We start from the raw sequence: 17,405 nt of genomic DNA on the forward strand, positions 1-17,405 counted from the left end.
ACCCGGTATCCAGATAACTTGGACAGAATTCTGAACACTTATCTCGTTAAGAGATAAGAGACAGGATCGAACCACATCTGAGTGGGTATAAGAGGAGCTGAGTGCTCGAACGGCCGCTTGACTGTCGGTGAAAAAGCGGATATCCTCTAGTGATATTCTATTTTCTAAGAGAGTTTTCGCAGCATACCAGATAGCGCATACTTCCGCTTGGAATACGCTACAGTAGTCGGGTAATCTAAATGATAGATTGATGTGAGGGGATTTGGAAAAGATTCCAAATCCCACTTTGCCGTCTTGTTTTGAACCATCTGTATATATAATCAGCGGGCCATCGATTTCGGTTAGATTTGTCTTCCATTCTTCCCTAGTTGGGAGTGAACAGGAGAATAGCAAGGGTGGTGATGGAAGACTTACATGATAGTCTATGTCGGAAGAGATAACAGTGTTCCTTTTCAGTATGGCCGAATGGCCAAGATACTTATTCCATTTCGATATAGCATTCATGCGTGTCGCTGCTTCCGCTGCAATCGCTTTGCCAGCCAGATCGATAGGGAACAAGTGAAGCAACGTATTTAGAGCCTTAGTAGGTGTTGTACTTAAGCATCCTGTTATCAGGAGGCAGGCTGTTCTTTGGACTCGATCAATTGTGGCTACTCTGCACCGTTTTTCGAGTGCTGTCCACCATACAACCACACCGTAGAAGAGTATCGGTTTGATGATCGAGGTATATATCCAATAAATGATCCGAGGTGAAAAACCCCAGGTTTTGCCTATAGCTTTCTTACAAGTATAGAGAGCTATGAAAGCTTTTTTACATCTGTTTTCGATGTTCAATTTCCAACTCAACTTCCTATCTAGAATAACTCCTAGATATTTAGCTGAATCAGATAGGAGTAATGATTCCCCTTTTAAAGTTATTGTTTGCAGTGGAGGAGATTGTTGTTTCCTATTGAAGAGAACAAGATCTGTCTTTGCTGGATTCGCATTTAGTCCGCATTCGGTGCACCATTTTGACAGAATATTGATTGAGCGTTGCATGAGCTCAGTGAGGGTATTCAGGTGTTTGCCTGACACGCAGAGTGCAATGTCATCTGCATAGGCTACAACCTTGCAGCCTGCTTTTTCGAGATTTCGAAGCAAACTGTTTACAGCGAGATTTCAGAGAAGGGGTGAAAGTACTCCGCCTTGAGGAGTGCCTTTGACGGCGTACATTCTCATGCGGCTTAACCCAAGCTCTGAAGTGATTATTCTATTTTGGAGCATTTGTTCGATCATCTTTCGGATGGAGTAATTAATACCCAATTTGGCAATTTCAGACAAAATAGCGTTGGGTTCAATATTATTAAAAGCACCTTCTATGTCCATAAATGCGACAAGAGAGTACTCCTTATTGTGAAGGGAAGTTTCCACTGTTTGCACCAGTGAATGAAGTGCCGTTTCAGTCGATTTCCCTTTAGTGTAGGCATGTTGTGCCTCAGAGATCAACTTAGTATCAAGTTGGGTTTTGATTTGCTCATCTAAGACTTTTTCAAAAGCCTTTCAGCAAAAAGAGGTTAGGCTAATCGGCCTGAAGTCGTTTGGTTTGCAGTGTGAAGGCTTCCCCGTTTTCGGAATGAATAGTTCCGTAAAATAAATAAAAATGATGGGAAAATTAAATAAAATACAGTAAAGTAAAATAAGGTCAAATAGAATTCAATTAAATATTAAAAAAAAAACTAAAACATTTAAATTTAGTTTAAATATTTTATTAAATTAAAAAAAACAATTAAAACACAACTAAAATATAGTTGAATAGAATAAAAAAAAGGAATAATAAATTAAAATAAAATAAAATTAAATTAAATCGAATAATAAAATGAATTGAACTAAAATGAAAAAATAATTAAAACGAAAATAAGAAAATAAAACGAATAAAAATTAATAAAAAATTAAATAATATAGAAGCAAAAAAATTAAATAAATAAAATTAAATAATAAATTAAAATTAAGCAAAATTAAGTTAAATTAAGCTAAAGTATAATGAAATCAAATCAGCAAATTAATATTAAGTAAAGTAGGCTAAGATAGAATAAGCTAGAAAAAAAGATAAAAAAATTAATAAAAAAAGTAAAAAATAAACAAAAACAAATTTTATGGAATAAAAAAATTTTAAAAATAAAATAGAAAAAAATTAAAAATGAAATGAGTAATAAATTAAATTAATTCAAATTAAATTATATTATATCAAAGTATAATATAAGTAACGGGTGATTTTTTAAGAGCTATAGGAAAGTTTTTCAAAAAAAAAACAAAATTCAGAAAAATGCATGAACTTTTTATTTAAATCGATAGTACAGGCCATATAATTTAATGCTTGAAGATCATTTCATGCAAATGTTGACCGCGACTGCTCTTCAAATGGTCCATCCGCTTAGTCCAATTTTGGAATACTCTTTCCAATGTTTCGGCCGGTATCTCACATATAAATGCTTTAATGTTGTCTTCCAAAGCGTTAATTGAAGCAGGCTTGTCTGAATAGACATAAGCTTTAAAACAGCCCACAAAAAATAATCTAAAGGCGTTATATCGCACGATCTGGGTGTCCAATTGACAGGTCCCGAACGTGAAATAAAATGTTCACCGAACTCGCCTCTCAACAAATCAATTGTTACGCGTACTGCGTGACATGTGGCACCGTCTTGCTGAAACCACGTGTCATGCAAGTCAAGCTCTTGCATTTTGGGCAAAAGAAAGTTGGATATCAATTCCCAGTAGCGCTCACCATTCACAATTACGTTACGATTCGCAGCATCTTTGAAGAAGTACGGTCCAATGATACCTCCAACCCATAAACTGCACCAAACTATGACCTTCGGTAGCTGGATACATTGGTAGCTCTTGCAATTCTTCTGGCTGATCTTCACTCAAAAATCAACAATTCTGCTTATTTACGTACTCATTGATCCAAAAATGGCCTTCGTCGCTGAACACAATTCTTCGATAAAAAAGTGGATCTTAAAGTTTCTGAACACGCATTTCTATAATAAAATTCAATGATTTGCAAGCGTTGTGCGTTTGTAAGACGATTCATGGATAAATTATAAACCAAACTGAAGATGTTAGACAGTGAAACAAAACACGAAACGTGCGTCAGCTATTTAAACCAACTGTTTAAAATGATAATAGCTAAAAAATCACCCGTTATATTCAAGTAAACTGAAATTAAAAGAAATAAACACGTAATAAAAATAAAATGAAAATTCAACAAAAAAGCATAAAAAATAAGTAAAAAAATTAAATAGAATCAAATAAAAATTAATCAATTAAATAAAAGAAATTAATTAATTAATAAAAATAAATTAAATAAAATAAGTAATAAATAAAAACAAACCAAGTTAAGTTAAGTTAAATTAAACTGAAATTTAATAGAATCAATTAGAATAAATGAAAATTAAATTAAATATAGAAAAATAAAATATATAAAAATAAAAATTAACAAAAATAAATAAAAAAAACCTAATTTTATTATTATTTATTTATTAGACTAAAAAAAAAAATTTTGCCACGCCTCCGTCTCTATAAGTTTTTTGTTAGCGAAGTCAAATTAACTTCATTAGACATCGGTCAAACGCGCTTGAATAAGTGCTGGCTTAGAAAATTCAGTAGCTCCAAAGTAATGGCATATATTTAGTTTATTAAAGAGTATTAAAAAATTTGAAATCTATTTCATATCTATTTATGGCAAAGATACACTCAACGGTTGACCACTGCTAGCCGAGATGCGCCTGTTATTATAAAATATCAATCATCACTCATCAACATATCATCACTCATGACCACTGAGTGTTTCGAACTTGGGCGCTAGCGAAAGGTGGTCACGCACAAACCTATTTTCTACGACAGCTGACTAACCTAACTTTCAGGAATGCTAAATATACTAAATGGTAACCTGGTTCAATTTTCCATCTTAACTGGGCTGCTGAAGGTCCATGTTTTTGCTAAGCTCAGTTAAATATCAAGGAACAGAATACACATTTTTCGACATCGATATCGATACCGATATGAGCAATTTATATCATAAACTTTGAATTTGCCGAATGCAGAAGTCAGTAGCCTTAGGCCAGAAATATGAATGTGTAAAAATGAAAATGGTAGGAAATCAAGTTGGAAAGTTTATTGCACTCGTAAAATGAAAAGATTTGATTTCTGATATAAAACATGTGTGTGATTTCTTTATACCAATGGCATTCTGGGTTTTTGGCATAACAAAGAACATCCAAAGGTAAAGTCAAAATTGAAAAAATATTCACCCCTCTTCAAATTATTAGCATATTATTAAATACTTATACTTTATTTTCTAAAAATCAACCAGAACTCGAATTCAGTGCTCAGTTTTAGCAAATTTCCATTAAAAAATCGCACAACGCGCCACCATGAAGAACAAATGTTAATGTATGTGAGACATGTCTCGTATGAATTTGGGCCAAAAATTGTGTTTTGCATGTGTCGATCTTTTGTAAGCCTGCACTTCAACTCTCGCTTTGATTAAATTTCGAAATTTGTTCGCAAAAGTCCCTGCCATGTTCGCCAACATTTCGGCGCACTTGACCATCAGCACAACATCAGCCCACCACAGACATGCACATACACACACACAGATGCACTTGCATGGAAAGCACAGCAATGCCAAATAAAATTGCAATCGCAATTGCAATTCCCAAAGCGGAATGGGAAAATTCATGGCTGTCTGCAAAATGTGGCCACCACTACACCGCGAAAGCGCCCAATTGCCTGACATTTAAAAGTATGAATATGGAACAGAAAAATGACAGTGGCGGACAAGCCGAGAAGCATTAAAATGCAATGCAAAGAGCCAGTCAAGCAGTCAACCAATCATCCAATCAACCAATCAACAGTTATGCGCACCACCACACAGTCAGCCGGTGCTCCGCTGCAACAGCTGTATGCAACGAGGCAGCAATAGCTCAAGCACCGCCACCGCCACCACTAGCAGCACCAACAACAGCAGCAGCAACAGGTACAACAAAAGCAGTAGCTTGGCCAGGGAGTGTAGGAATTTTTCAAAACTGTCAATTAAAATGCGACAATGCCGCTGAGCTCTGCCGATGATGAAGTTATTGTTGCTGTTGCCCGCTATTGTTGATGACTGCTGTTGCTGTGATTGCCACTGTGCGTGGAATGTTTGTTAAGTAGCAGGAGCAATTAAAGCGTCGAAGAAAAAAAATCATATACGAGTACAACATCAAGCATTTATAGTAAAAGCAAAGGCAAATGCAGCAGAAGCAGTGAGCGGCGCGCTTGCAAAACAACTTCCAGGCAGATTATCGCCATTGATGATGTTGTTCAGATTGATGATATTTTGAAGTTCGCAAGTGAGTTGGTGTTGAACAGGTTGGATGTCGAACGCCACAGGCTATGTGCTCACTCGATTTGTGACAGCTCGCAGGCGTTTGGCGGTTGGCTGTTAGCATTTGACGAGTGTAGGCGTACTGTGTCAGTGTAGCAATGCGCTTAAGGAGATAAGAGAAAAGAATAAAAAAATTAATGCACAATAAAAGTGGAAAAAAATGTTAGCCATTAACACCTTGCAATTGTAGTAATTTGATTTTTTTTTCAAAAGAGTTATTTTTATTTTTATTATTTTTTTTAATTTATTTGAATTTTTTTTTTATTTGTTTTTATTTTTTTTGTTTCTTTATTTATCAAAAATGAGGCTGCATCTGCACGATAAAGCCTTTCATAATACGAGGGTCGTTTGAAAAGTCCGCGCTAACTTTCAGAGACGGCACTTCTGGTGCGCCTCGAGGTTATGCCTAGTTAGTGGCAGCTCTTGGAAGCAGATTTGGGCATAGTTCGCTAAATAATTAATGCAATAAGCGGATAGTTAAAACCCTGAAAAACTGAAGATTTAGTGATAATGAAACACTTATTTGTCTTACCACTAATTTCCTAAAACCAGCTTGAAAGAACACATACCAAGTTTTAGCTTATTAGGTTAGGTTAGGTTGAAGCGGTTGTCCTGTGGGACACACGCAGGCTCATAGCCCATTGTGATGCCGCTTGGGGAGCTTTCCTTATTTCTCCTAAAACCAGTGTGCGCTTTTAAAAAATTTTAGAATTTCTCCTATTTCTGCAGAACTGAGATCTTCCAATTCATTAAAAATTGTCTGCCTAGAATAGCAAATCTCCGTCTGGATAGAGCAGGACAATGGCACAGAGGATGCAAGATTGTCTCTTCCTCTTTCTCATCAAGGCAACTTCTACAGAAGTCATGTGTTTGCACACCCATCCTTTGGGCGTGCCTACCTATTAGGCAATGCCCCGTTATGACTGAAATCAGTGTGCTAAGGCTGTGTTTATTTTGACTTAGCAAAGATTCTGTGCGTTTAGCATTGAGAGTCGGATACAGTTGACGAGCGATTTTGCAGGTGGCTTCATTACGCCATCTTTCGTTTTCTTTCCTTACGATTTCTTCAAGGATGAGTAGCTTGCATGTTTGCGCATGTGTATGTACTCATCGGTCAATTTGGTGCCGAGTGTCGCTAGTTCATCGGCTCTGCAGTTACCCTCAATGTCACGATGGCCAGGAACCCATATTCTCCTTAAGCGGAATGACTCAATCATCTCGTTGAGAGATGTGCGGCATTGCATGGCTACCTTGGAGGTTGTCGACTGTTTTGTGAGGGATTTTATCGCCGCCTTGCTGTAGATGTCATTTACAAATATCGCATCACACTGTACCAGTGTCGCGGCTTTCATTACTGCCATCATTTCGTCATGGAAGACACTACAGTACTACTACATATCCGTCCACCCTGCCCTCGAGCTTTGAGCCATCTGTGTATGCATGGATAGACTCGCCCCGTCTTGCACCGCCCCTTTCCCGCTCTTCCCTTGAGGGTAGGAGGGTCGTGAACGTTGTAATGGCAAGTGTAGGCGGGTTCATAGTCCACCAATCCGGGAATCTCCGAAGTGCCAGCCAGGATTTTGCCGTGACCGTAGCTCTTATTTGACCACTTACTTAGAGTGTTCAGCCTTATTGCCGTGCTGCGCGCGATGTATTTTGCCTGCAGATCTACCGGCAGGAAGTTTAATGTCGCATATAATGCTTTCGATGGTGTGGTTGACATCGCGCCAGTTATGAGAACAGATGCTAATCTCTGAACCTTGTCAAGTTTTTTAATGTCCACACCCTTTTCAAGCGCATTCCACCATATTTCAATACCATGGTGGAGAATAGGCCTAACCACTGCTGTAGTGGCCATTTCTTTCCAATTAGTCTTCCACAGAAGTACAACGCCATCATAGATTTTTGTACTCTATCTGCGACTGTGAGCCCCCAATTCAGTACCCAGTATCAGATCCGTTTTTTCCGGATTTACTTCAAGTCCTCGACTTTTACATTAAAGTGAAGGCCTGTTGAGAGATATTTGTTGAAGATCACATAATGTTGGAAGGTGTTTCCCCGAAATTGCTATAACAGGATCATCGGCATATGCTATTATTTTCCCTCCCATTTTTTCAAGTTCTTGAAGAAGATTATTGACAGTTAAGTTCCATAGAAGTGGAGAGATTACCCCACCTTGGAATTTCTTAATGGATGTGTCACCCAGATTTGCGCTTATCATTCGCCCAGTTAGCATTCGTTATATGTACAAACGAGACTAGCGCTTTAGCTTATTTCTGTTATACTTTTTCTTGGTGCTTGGCAATCGTTTGAATTCAGGAAGTCGCGTGAATTTCCTTTTCCATCACGACAACGCACCAGCTCACACTTGAGCAGTTATGGTCGCAAAGTTAATGAAAATAGGGTTCCAACTCGTTACACATCGCTCCTATTCTCCAGACTTGGCTTATTCGGACTGCTATTTGTTCCCCAGTTTGAAGAAATGTCTGACGGGAAAAGGATTTCACTCAAACGAGGAGGTGATTGCAGAAAGGAATCTCTATTTTTCAGACTTTGGCAAATGCTATTTTCAAACTTTTCAAACGACGTGCGTAAATCAACTGGTTCGGAGTTATGAAATTCAAATTTTAATACTGTAAAAGATTCCCACTTTAGTGGTGAAAATAAAATTTTTTTGTATATTTTTGAGAAGCTGTGGAGACAGAGAAAACAGCAGTGTAAATTGATTGAGAAAAGGTGTAAATCGTGTTCGTGGATATTTGTAAACTATATATAATTTTATTGCCTCCAATTAGGAACAAATTTTGCAAAATATATTAGTTCGGGGAAAAATAAATCCATTATTTTTGCGTAAAAGTTTTGCGCAAATGATGCAAAACTGTTTTATGGTCGATCTTTAGCTGCTGGGCGATGCTCCGACTATTAAGATGCTAGTCAACTTCGATTCTTTCTGTGATTTTATCGATATTTTCAACATTATAGACATTTGTTTAAAATCCAAAACCTGAACGGCTTGGCTTTCACGGTCGCGCGATACCAACATTATCGGAAATGTGGGGGCAAAACTTAAGCAAAAACTGAGAGGAAATCAAGCGTGGACGGCCGTATTGTTATCAAGGCAAATTCGACTGATTAACACAAAATATGACGCGAAAATTTGAAGCCATTATAAGGTAGATATCCATAGATGTCGCTATTTTTAAACCTTCTCAAATGTCTTGCTTTTTTCGTCTGTCATCTGTCAACAATATTCAGTTCATTGTTTGTTACGTTTCATACAACAGTGCATTTTTGTCGCTCCTAAAAATGTCGAATTTTGTGCCTTCAAACTACGATTTGCAGACATCGTTGATTTCCTATTATAAATTGAAGAAAAACGCTTCTCAAGCTCATCAAATGCTTATAGAAGCTTATGGTGGGCATGCTCTAAGTAGAGCACAGTGCTTCAGATGGTTTGAAAAATTCCGAAGTGGTGATTTTAGCGTGGAGAACGAGGACCGCGGTCGGCCACCGAAAAAGTTTGAGGACGCCGAATTGCAAGCATTGTTGGATGAAGATGATGGTCAAACGCAAGAAATGATGGCAGAGCAGTTGCGAGTGACCCTAAAAACCATTTCCAAACGTTTGAAAGACATGGGCATGATTTTAAAGGTCGGAAGATGGGTGCCGTATGAACTGACTAAAAGGCAGCAAGAGAACCGAAAACCCACTTGTAAAATGCTGCTCTCCCAGTTCAAAAGGAAGACTTTTTTGCATCGAATCGTACGGGTAATGAAAAACGGGTGTATTCCTCCAATCCCGAGCGTAAACGATCGTATGGTCCGCCTGGCCACAAGCCAAAAACAACTGCCAAACCAAATCGCTTCGGCCGCAAGGCTATGCTGTTTTATGTTTGCTGGGATCAGCGTGGTATGATTTGGTACGAGCTATTAAAACCAGGTGAAACAGTTGACGGTGCACGCTACCAACGACAATTTTCCGATTTGAACAGCGCTATACACCGAAAACGCCCAGAATATGCCGATCGGCGTCACAAAGTAATTTTTCTTGATGATTTTCTTGATGACAATGCACCGCCACATCGAACAAGAGCGACCCGGGAATTGGTGGAGACGTACGATTGGGAACCGCTGGTACATGCGGCTTACTTACAAGACTTGGCGCCTTCCAATTATCGTTTGTTTGCATCGATGGGCAACGCACTTTCCGAGCAGCGCTTCAGTTCTCACGAAGAAGCCAAAAAATGGCTCGATGATTGGTTTGCGGCCAAAGAGGGCCAATTTTTTTGGCGCGGAATCCACAAATTGGCTGAGAGGTGGGAAAAATATGTCGCTAGCGATGGCTATTATTTTGAAGATTAAATTTGTAACCATTTTTTGTTAATAAACGTTTGAAGTTGAAAAAAAAGTCTCATTTCATAGGTATAATAAATATAATAAATAGCACAAATATAATGAATATTATAAACCCATACATTGAAGTTTGCTTGAATCGAATTGGTCAAATAATTTCCAAGTTATCTATTAGCATCAAAACACTATAAAAAACTATAGCACAGGAATTTGTTGGCGAGTTTTAATAACTTACAATTAACATAATTCAATTTCAATTAATTTAGAAAAAAATTTTAATGAAAATATACCTAACTTTCGTACCAAAATCTTATGAATTCAAGTTTGAAAGTTTGTAGAAAGTAAAAAAATTCAACGAATTTTTATAAAATATTCACACTTTTTACTGAGAATTTTTAGAAAATTTTCGGGTATGCAGTTTTGTTGAATATGCAGCGAAAATTTTTTGAATTTGTTTCTAATTTCCACAAGGTTTTTAACTTGGATTTATATCATTTTCGTAGGAGAATACATTCAAATGTATGTACGTTAGAACCATGCAGCTCCCATGAACACATTTGTCAATCCCCCTCCTGTCAGCTTATTGGCCACACTGGCCTCACAGCCTTACAAAGATAAATTGATTCGTGGTGTATATTTGATGTACGAGAAGTACGCCTTCATACGTGAAACATTAACTTGGCTTTGAAGGCTGCGAAAATCACATTTGCAGCACTTAAATAGTAAAATCCCTTTGTAAATTTTTTATATTTCAATTTCTAAAAGTCGCCAGACTCATAAATTATCTTTTTTACTTTTAGTTTTGATTATCAATTTTTTTCTTTCAAATTTTCAGATGCCAATAAAAAGTCATCAATGCCCACTGTGACGCCAATACAAGGCCCCATATTCCTAAAAAATGGAACAGCGCCGGTGGTACCGCTTTTCTCGTATCCTACACTAAATAATGGCTCCTTCGTACAAATACCGGTAAGTGGAATGAAATGAGAAAAAATCACAAAAAAAAAATTATGAATTATTTTACCACACATTCCAAATATTAATATGAAATATCCAAAAGAAAAAATGAATTTAGCAAAAGAAAGAAATGAGAAGATGAAACCCGCTCTTAAATTTACTTTTAATTGGTATTAAGTGCACAACAACATACGCGAGAGAGCAGTTATTGATTTAGTATAGAGAATCACGTTTGTAGTCGTAATGAATGGGAGAATCAAAAGGCGTTAGAGCGGCTAAAGAGCAGCAATTCCGCAAGATTTGCATTAATGATAAATGTCTACATAATCGCCATTAGCTAATGACCAATCCAACCAATCCAGTGGTCCATTTAGATATGGATTATTAGTGAGTTGATGACGGCAGAGGGTGGTAGAGAAATGATGAATTTTCTAAATCAATAAAATAGTAGTTTTGTGGTGCTCGTAATTGATATTACAATGAATATTAAACATTATTAATGGGGTATACTCGTACATACATTAATATGAGTAGCACTGAGTTGTCGGTGAGCGCAGCTGCGGTGTATAGAATCAATATTTATTTTTTATAATTATTTATTGGTTGGTGCACTTTTTCTGTTTGTTTTAAAATGAAGTTGGGCAAGAAATCAATAACGATATTAACATTTTTCTACAATATTTAGATAGAAAACATGTTACTCTTATAAATTAATAGCGAGAAAGTGTTAAAATCGAATATAAAGGGAAATCCCTGTAAATCTCTTAAGAATATTGGAAAGCGGCAATGGTCACTGCACAAACTTTTTCGAGATTTGTTTATTTGTTTCTTTTTTTATTAATAAAGTCTTTGATATAACAGATTCTTAACACGTTGAGCGCTATGTCGCCGTAAAATTTTGTATACCAATGTTACCGTTACTAACCAAATAGCTCGTTTTAACTATCCATTCCTTCTGCGCAAAGAGCAACGGATTTACTGAGTTTCTTTACAATATCTTAATTATTTTTATTATATTTTCTTCATTGCGCTAACTGAAAGGTAGAAGGAAGCCAAAATATATTTTATAATTATTGCCCGATTTTAGGTATTTTATTTTGTCAATAATTAAATCAATTGTCAATATTTATTGAATTCAACTGATTTAGTAACTCAGGCTTTCATTTTATGGTCGCCGGTTCCATGCACATTGCATAAATTATTCGTATTTCCTTTCCTCGAGATCAGCCCTTACAACCAGTTTGAGCAATTTTTTGTGATTAATTGCTGAAATGGTCTCGTTTTGGAAATTTTTGAAAATAACCGTCTATAGCAGAGGGCCGTTGTTATAGTTCGAAATATTGTCCCAAATTCCATTGAAAAATTAGCCAATAAAAATAGAGCCAATTTCACGTGACTAAGTCTGACGGGAGTTATGTATAAGTTTATGTTAATAAGAGCACTAATGTTAGTTTCATGTTAATAACATCCTGATAAAAATGTAAACGAAAAGTACACAGCGCCTCTGTCTGTGCAATGTTAAATAATAGTTACAATAACTGTTGAAGGGGAAACTATGTTACGGAACTCAATCTCTTTGATTAGTTACATAGAAGTAGATACTGAGAAAGTACTGTTGGAACTGTGTACTATGCAACTAAGCTGATTGGTCGTGCGATGTTTTTAATTAACTGTTTAATGCAATGATGTATTATTTGAGGTAATAAGCTCGCTCTTATTTTTAAGTGAACATATTCAGAGTTAAGGTGATGTCAATGAATAAAGACATGTTTTTCACAAAATGTTCTTATTCGTTGCACACACCCACAGACAAAAAGACGAAAAATTACTAACTCAATTCCTCTAGACATTCTGAGCATTTTAATATAGAATTTTGTTTTTTTTTTTTTTTTTTATTTGAAAATTGGAAAAGTAATGAATTACAATCACAATGAATTAAAAATCATTAGCGACTAGACCATCAGCTTAAATTTATTTTTATTTATTTATTTAATTATCTTTTTATTATTATTTTTATATTTATTCAGCAATGTTTAATCAAAATTCAGACCGGGTATTTAAGATACTTACTCATAACTGTAATAAAAGTATTAGAAAATATTTAACATTAAAAAAGTGTAGTAAAATTAAATTTCCAACATAAAAAACCATTTAAATTACTAAAAAATATTGCTACTGAATTTTAACGAACTATATTAATAATTATAAAACTAATATAACACGAAATTTCGAAGTAATTGGTTTGACTTGTTACATAGAAAGTAATTTTTTAATTGGATTTCAACTCACTTGCTTGGGATCCCCTTGACCACCTGCGGTCTGCTTCTAGAAAGATGGGCTTCGTGCGAACACAGTGAGCGCTGGGCAAGAACACAAACTTGTAAGGCTGCGAAACCCTTCCGGCCACGAGGGCCTCGGAGGCGTTTGGGGGATCGTCTGAAGTTGACAAAAGCGCAGCTCTCAAATTTCGTGGGTGTCCTCGCAGGACACTATTCGCGAGGTTTTTCATGCTGTGATAGTTGGAATCACCTCGACTCCTCTCATCTCAGCACCTTCTCCCTACCTGCCTTGCTCACGCGGGGCTAAGATTTAAGTTCTCACTTCTGTACTACGCCTACTGATATAACAGGCTTAGCTATTAAATATCTGATGGACTTGGTCAGCAGCATTAAAAGGTTAACACAACCACAACGCATTTATCTTTCGTAATCCTTTAAAAAAAGTCTTAAAACGGCGAAAATTTCTGCAAAGCACATTAAACTGTATTATTTCTGGTTCGAGGTTCGTGTTGTCGATTCGGATCTGAGAAATTGGGTGAATAGAGTGCAAAACGTATACAAATTTTTTGAACCCTCTCCACTCAATTTATATGGACTGCGTAATAAATTCTTCAAATAAAAGTAAGGAGGTCATAATCTAATTTGGAAGAGGGTATGGGTCAGTCAAGTGCGAAGAGTGAAGTCTTACAAAAGTGAGCATATAAATTAATTGGAAACTTCATAATTTAAGTTTCCCCTCTGTGCTCTTCCTTCATTTCTTCCCAGCCTTCTTATCTCCTTTACAATGATACAAAGGACGATTTTTTTTTATTTTCATTCAAGTATATCCTCTCTATTGGCAACCATCTCAACCTAACCTAACCTAAGTGCGTGATAATATTGAGCCTGGAATAAAATATACTTGAAATCTTTAATCACATTGGGCGAAGTAAGATCTGTTTCGATTCCTTTTGGATGAAGTACACAGACGTTATATGCATAAAGTTATAGTACCACTAGTCAGCAGGGGTATAAACCTGTGCGCTCTTGTATACTTCCCTTATCGACTCCTCCAATCTTCTCTGCCACCTGAATTGGTATTATATCTGAATGAAGCGCATTGAAACTCATACAAATGCTCGTAGTTTTCAACCCTCAAAAATTCAACAGACCCAACAAATCCATTGTTCGGCCATACAATAATAATTGATTGAATGATTTTTAATTGTACAACTTTATAACTGGAAATGAGCGCATTTGGCGCGTGAAGCGTGACTTGATAGAAAACCAATCGAGTTAATAGAAAATCATTTTAGAGCCACTCTTTCGACTTAGGCATTATTGATTTTAAATGCTCTTAAAGAATATAACGAAATACGAAGAAAAAATAATAGCAAGCGAAATAACAAAACCAGTATAAATAGTAGAAAAATAAAGAAATATTTCGAAATATATGGGAATGAGAAAAATGGCATATTTCGCTTTCTGAGATTTGGAAAATCATTTGAAAATGGTAAATAAATTTTTATAAAATTATTTTTAATTTTAATAAATTGTTAAAAATATAAAATATTGTAAATAAATGGGATCAAATATATTTTCTGTTTAATATTTTAAATGATATTTGTGAGTATAACTGAGGGCGTGGCTACTTCATGAGCCAAGTTACTGCATACGCAAAATTTTTCTAAAAATTCAGATTGAAAAGTTCAAAATTTGGATACAAATTTGTTGAATTTTTCTAAATTTTCTATGCTGTTTAAAAGCTTGATTTAAAAGTACTTGACTTACTTAGTACTTAGTTAAAACATTAAAAAATATAAAAATAACAAAAATCATATAAAGGGTGGTTAAATTTCAAGGGCCGGTATTGATTTTGAATAAAATAATTTCTTTTTTTTTAATTATTATCATTTCCCTTTATTATGATAATACTAGTATGGCTCAATTATGTATGGAATAAAATATCGGCTAAATAGCCGCCGCGGTCTCGGCGGCACACCTCCATCCGATGGTCCAAATTTTCGATAGCGCTGAGGCAAAATTGAGGTTCTATGCCGTTAATGCGCCGAATTAACTCATGTTTTAGCTCTTGAATTGTTGCTGGCTTATCGACGTATACCTTTTCTTTCAAATAACCCCAAAGAAAGAAGTCCTACGGTGTCAAATCACATGATCTTGGCGGCCAATTGGCATCGCCGTGACGTGAGATTATTCGGCCATCAAATTTTTCGCGCAAAAGAGCCATTGTTTCGTTAGCTGTCCACAACCATATCTTCCAATTCGGGTCATAAAGAGTTCGTTATCATTTCACGATAGCGAACACTATTCACAGTAACTGCCTGACCGGCCTCATTTTGGACAAAATACGGCCCAATGATGCCGCCGGCCCATAAACCGCACCAAACAGTCACTCTTTGTGGGTGCATTGGTTTTTCGGCAATCACTCTTGGATTATCATTCGCCCAAATGCGGCAATTCTGCTTACTGACGAATCCACTGAGGTGAAAATGTGCCTCATCACTGAAGATGATTTTGTTCAAGAAGTGCGCGATAAGCATTTTGATTTGAACGATCGTTTTCATAATAAGCCTGAATAACTTTAACGCGTTGCTCGAGTATGTATCTTTCCATGGTTAAAATTGAGTTAGTTTCAAATTGAAAATGAAATGCAGAAAAAAACTTGACGTTCAGGTGTGGGTCACATGCAACATCGGCTCTTGAAATTTAACCACCCTTTATATAAAAAAAACATCCCCATGCTTTTAGTTATGCTTGCCTGTGTATTTGAATTTTGAAAATCTGCTTAAAACCCTAAATTTTTCATGAAGCGTCTATTGCCTCACTTTTGTTTATTTGTTATATGTTTACTTTTAATGCCTACTGTACGAATGATAAAGTATCAACGTTCAATTTATCCATAGAGGCAGCAGTAAGTCTAGTTTGACACTTTTGAAGGTTGATAGCTTTTACGCATTTGTTTCTTTTCATTGTGCTTTACTTTGTTTGCAAAATTAATTTACATTTTCCGTTTTTTGTTTTTTCTTTTTTTTGTGATTTTGGCTTAAGTGTTTTATGAGGTGCTAAAAGCATGTCGACTTTGAATTCAACTAATTATAAGAAGAATTGGAGCAGCAATGGAATAAGTAATAAAATTAAGCGAATTGGAATTTGTTGGAAATTATTTTTATAGACAAATTTTCTAATTTTTATAGACCAACTTTTGGAGTGAATAAAAACATTTATGAAAAAGACGAATGTGAATATTATTTAACTGATATTTAAGAAAAGTCTTGGATTTATCATTTTGAGGGCTCTTGAGTTATCAATCGTGAACGAAGTTTAGTAGAGACTTTTGCGTTAGAAGATAAACGTTTTGCTTTTTAGAAGTAGAGGTGATATGAGTTTTAATTGTTTTAATGGCGGTGAGGTTGGGTTAAAAATGCCTTCGCACCGTCGCTACTACGTGTGTGGTGATTCCACTAAAAATATCCCTCCTCTTTTTCCCTCCACCCCGTGACTGCTTCCGCATTTCTCCGCGGTAGAGGGCCAAGACGGCGTCCTAAGAAGGACACTTACTTACTCACCCTGCGTCCAGAGCCGCCTGTTTTGAGAAACCTATGCTCAATGCTCCTCAGTATAACTTTCCATTTCACGCTTCTTTTTTCGGATAATATCCTCCACAAAATTTCCGACGGCATTCCATTTTCCTTCGTCTATCATCATTTTCTCGATAATTTCTTCAGGTGTAAATTCACCAATAGCTCGTTGCAGACCTGTTCTCTCTACGTTCCACCTCTCGCATTTAAAAAAAGGTGTGTTCCGCAACATCATATTCAGTATCTCCATATACACATGCAGACTGGCTCACTTTTCCCATTCGCCACAAATACTTGCGAAAGGACCCATGGCGGGACAAAAACTGTATGAGGTAATAGTTAACCTCACCGTGCTTTCTTTCTACCTCCTTTTTTAGATCGGGTATTAGTCTCGCTGTCCATCTACCATACCGTTCAGAGTTCCATCTTGCCTGACAAATTGTGAGCGTTTGAACTCTAATATCGGAGAAACGTGGTACTGGGATTCCTGTGTTTTTTGCCTCCCATCTCCGTTTGCGCTCTTGTGCTAGAATATCTATAGGGATGATTCCGCTGATAACTAACACCGCTGCTTCAGATACTGTTCTGTATGACGAAGCCACTCTGAGAGCGCAGGTGCGTTGCACAGATTGTAGAGTTTTCCGCCGGGATTGCACCCTTAGCGAATCTGCCCATATTTCGCATCCGTATACGAAAATCGAGTTCGTCGTGTCCCTTAATCGTTTTCGCTTGTTCTGCGTTAGACCTCCTTACTCAGCATGCCGCTTACTTTGGCAGCTCTTCTGGCAGCATGGTTTATGTGCGCCCAGTAAGTTAGCCTTGTGTCTAATTG

General features: G+C 36.5%; 1 protein-coding gene across 2 annotated transcripts in view; it reads left to right on the forward strand.

The window, feature by feature from the left end:
• LOC128865153 (protein spaetzle 3) overlaps positions 1 to 17,405 on the forward strand; it is a 125,834-nt gene that overhangs the window by 48,442 nt on the left and 59,987 nt on the right. For both annotated transcript variants that reach the window (XM_054105210.1, XM_054105211.1), the window contains exon 3: positions 10,595 to 10,728. In XM_054105210.1, the coding sequence (XP_053961185.1) occupies positions 10,595 to 10,728 (134 nt within the window). The remainder of the gene's footprint in view (positions 1 to 10,594; positions 10,729 to 17,405) is intronic.

Source organism: Anastrepha ludens, chromosome 5, assembly GCF_028408465.1.
Source record: "Anastrepha ludens isolate Willacy chromosome 5, idAnaLude1.1, whole genome shotgun sequence".
In the NCBI taxonomy this organism is placed as follows: domain Eukaryota; kingdom Metazoa; phylum Arthropoda; class Insecta; order Diptera; family Tephritidae; genus Anastrepha; species Anastrepha ludens.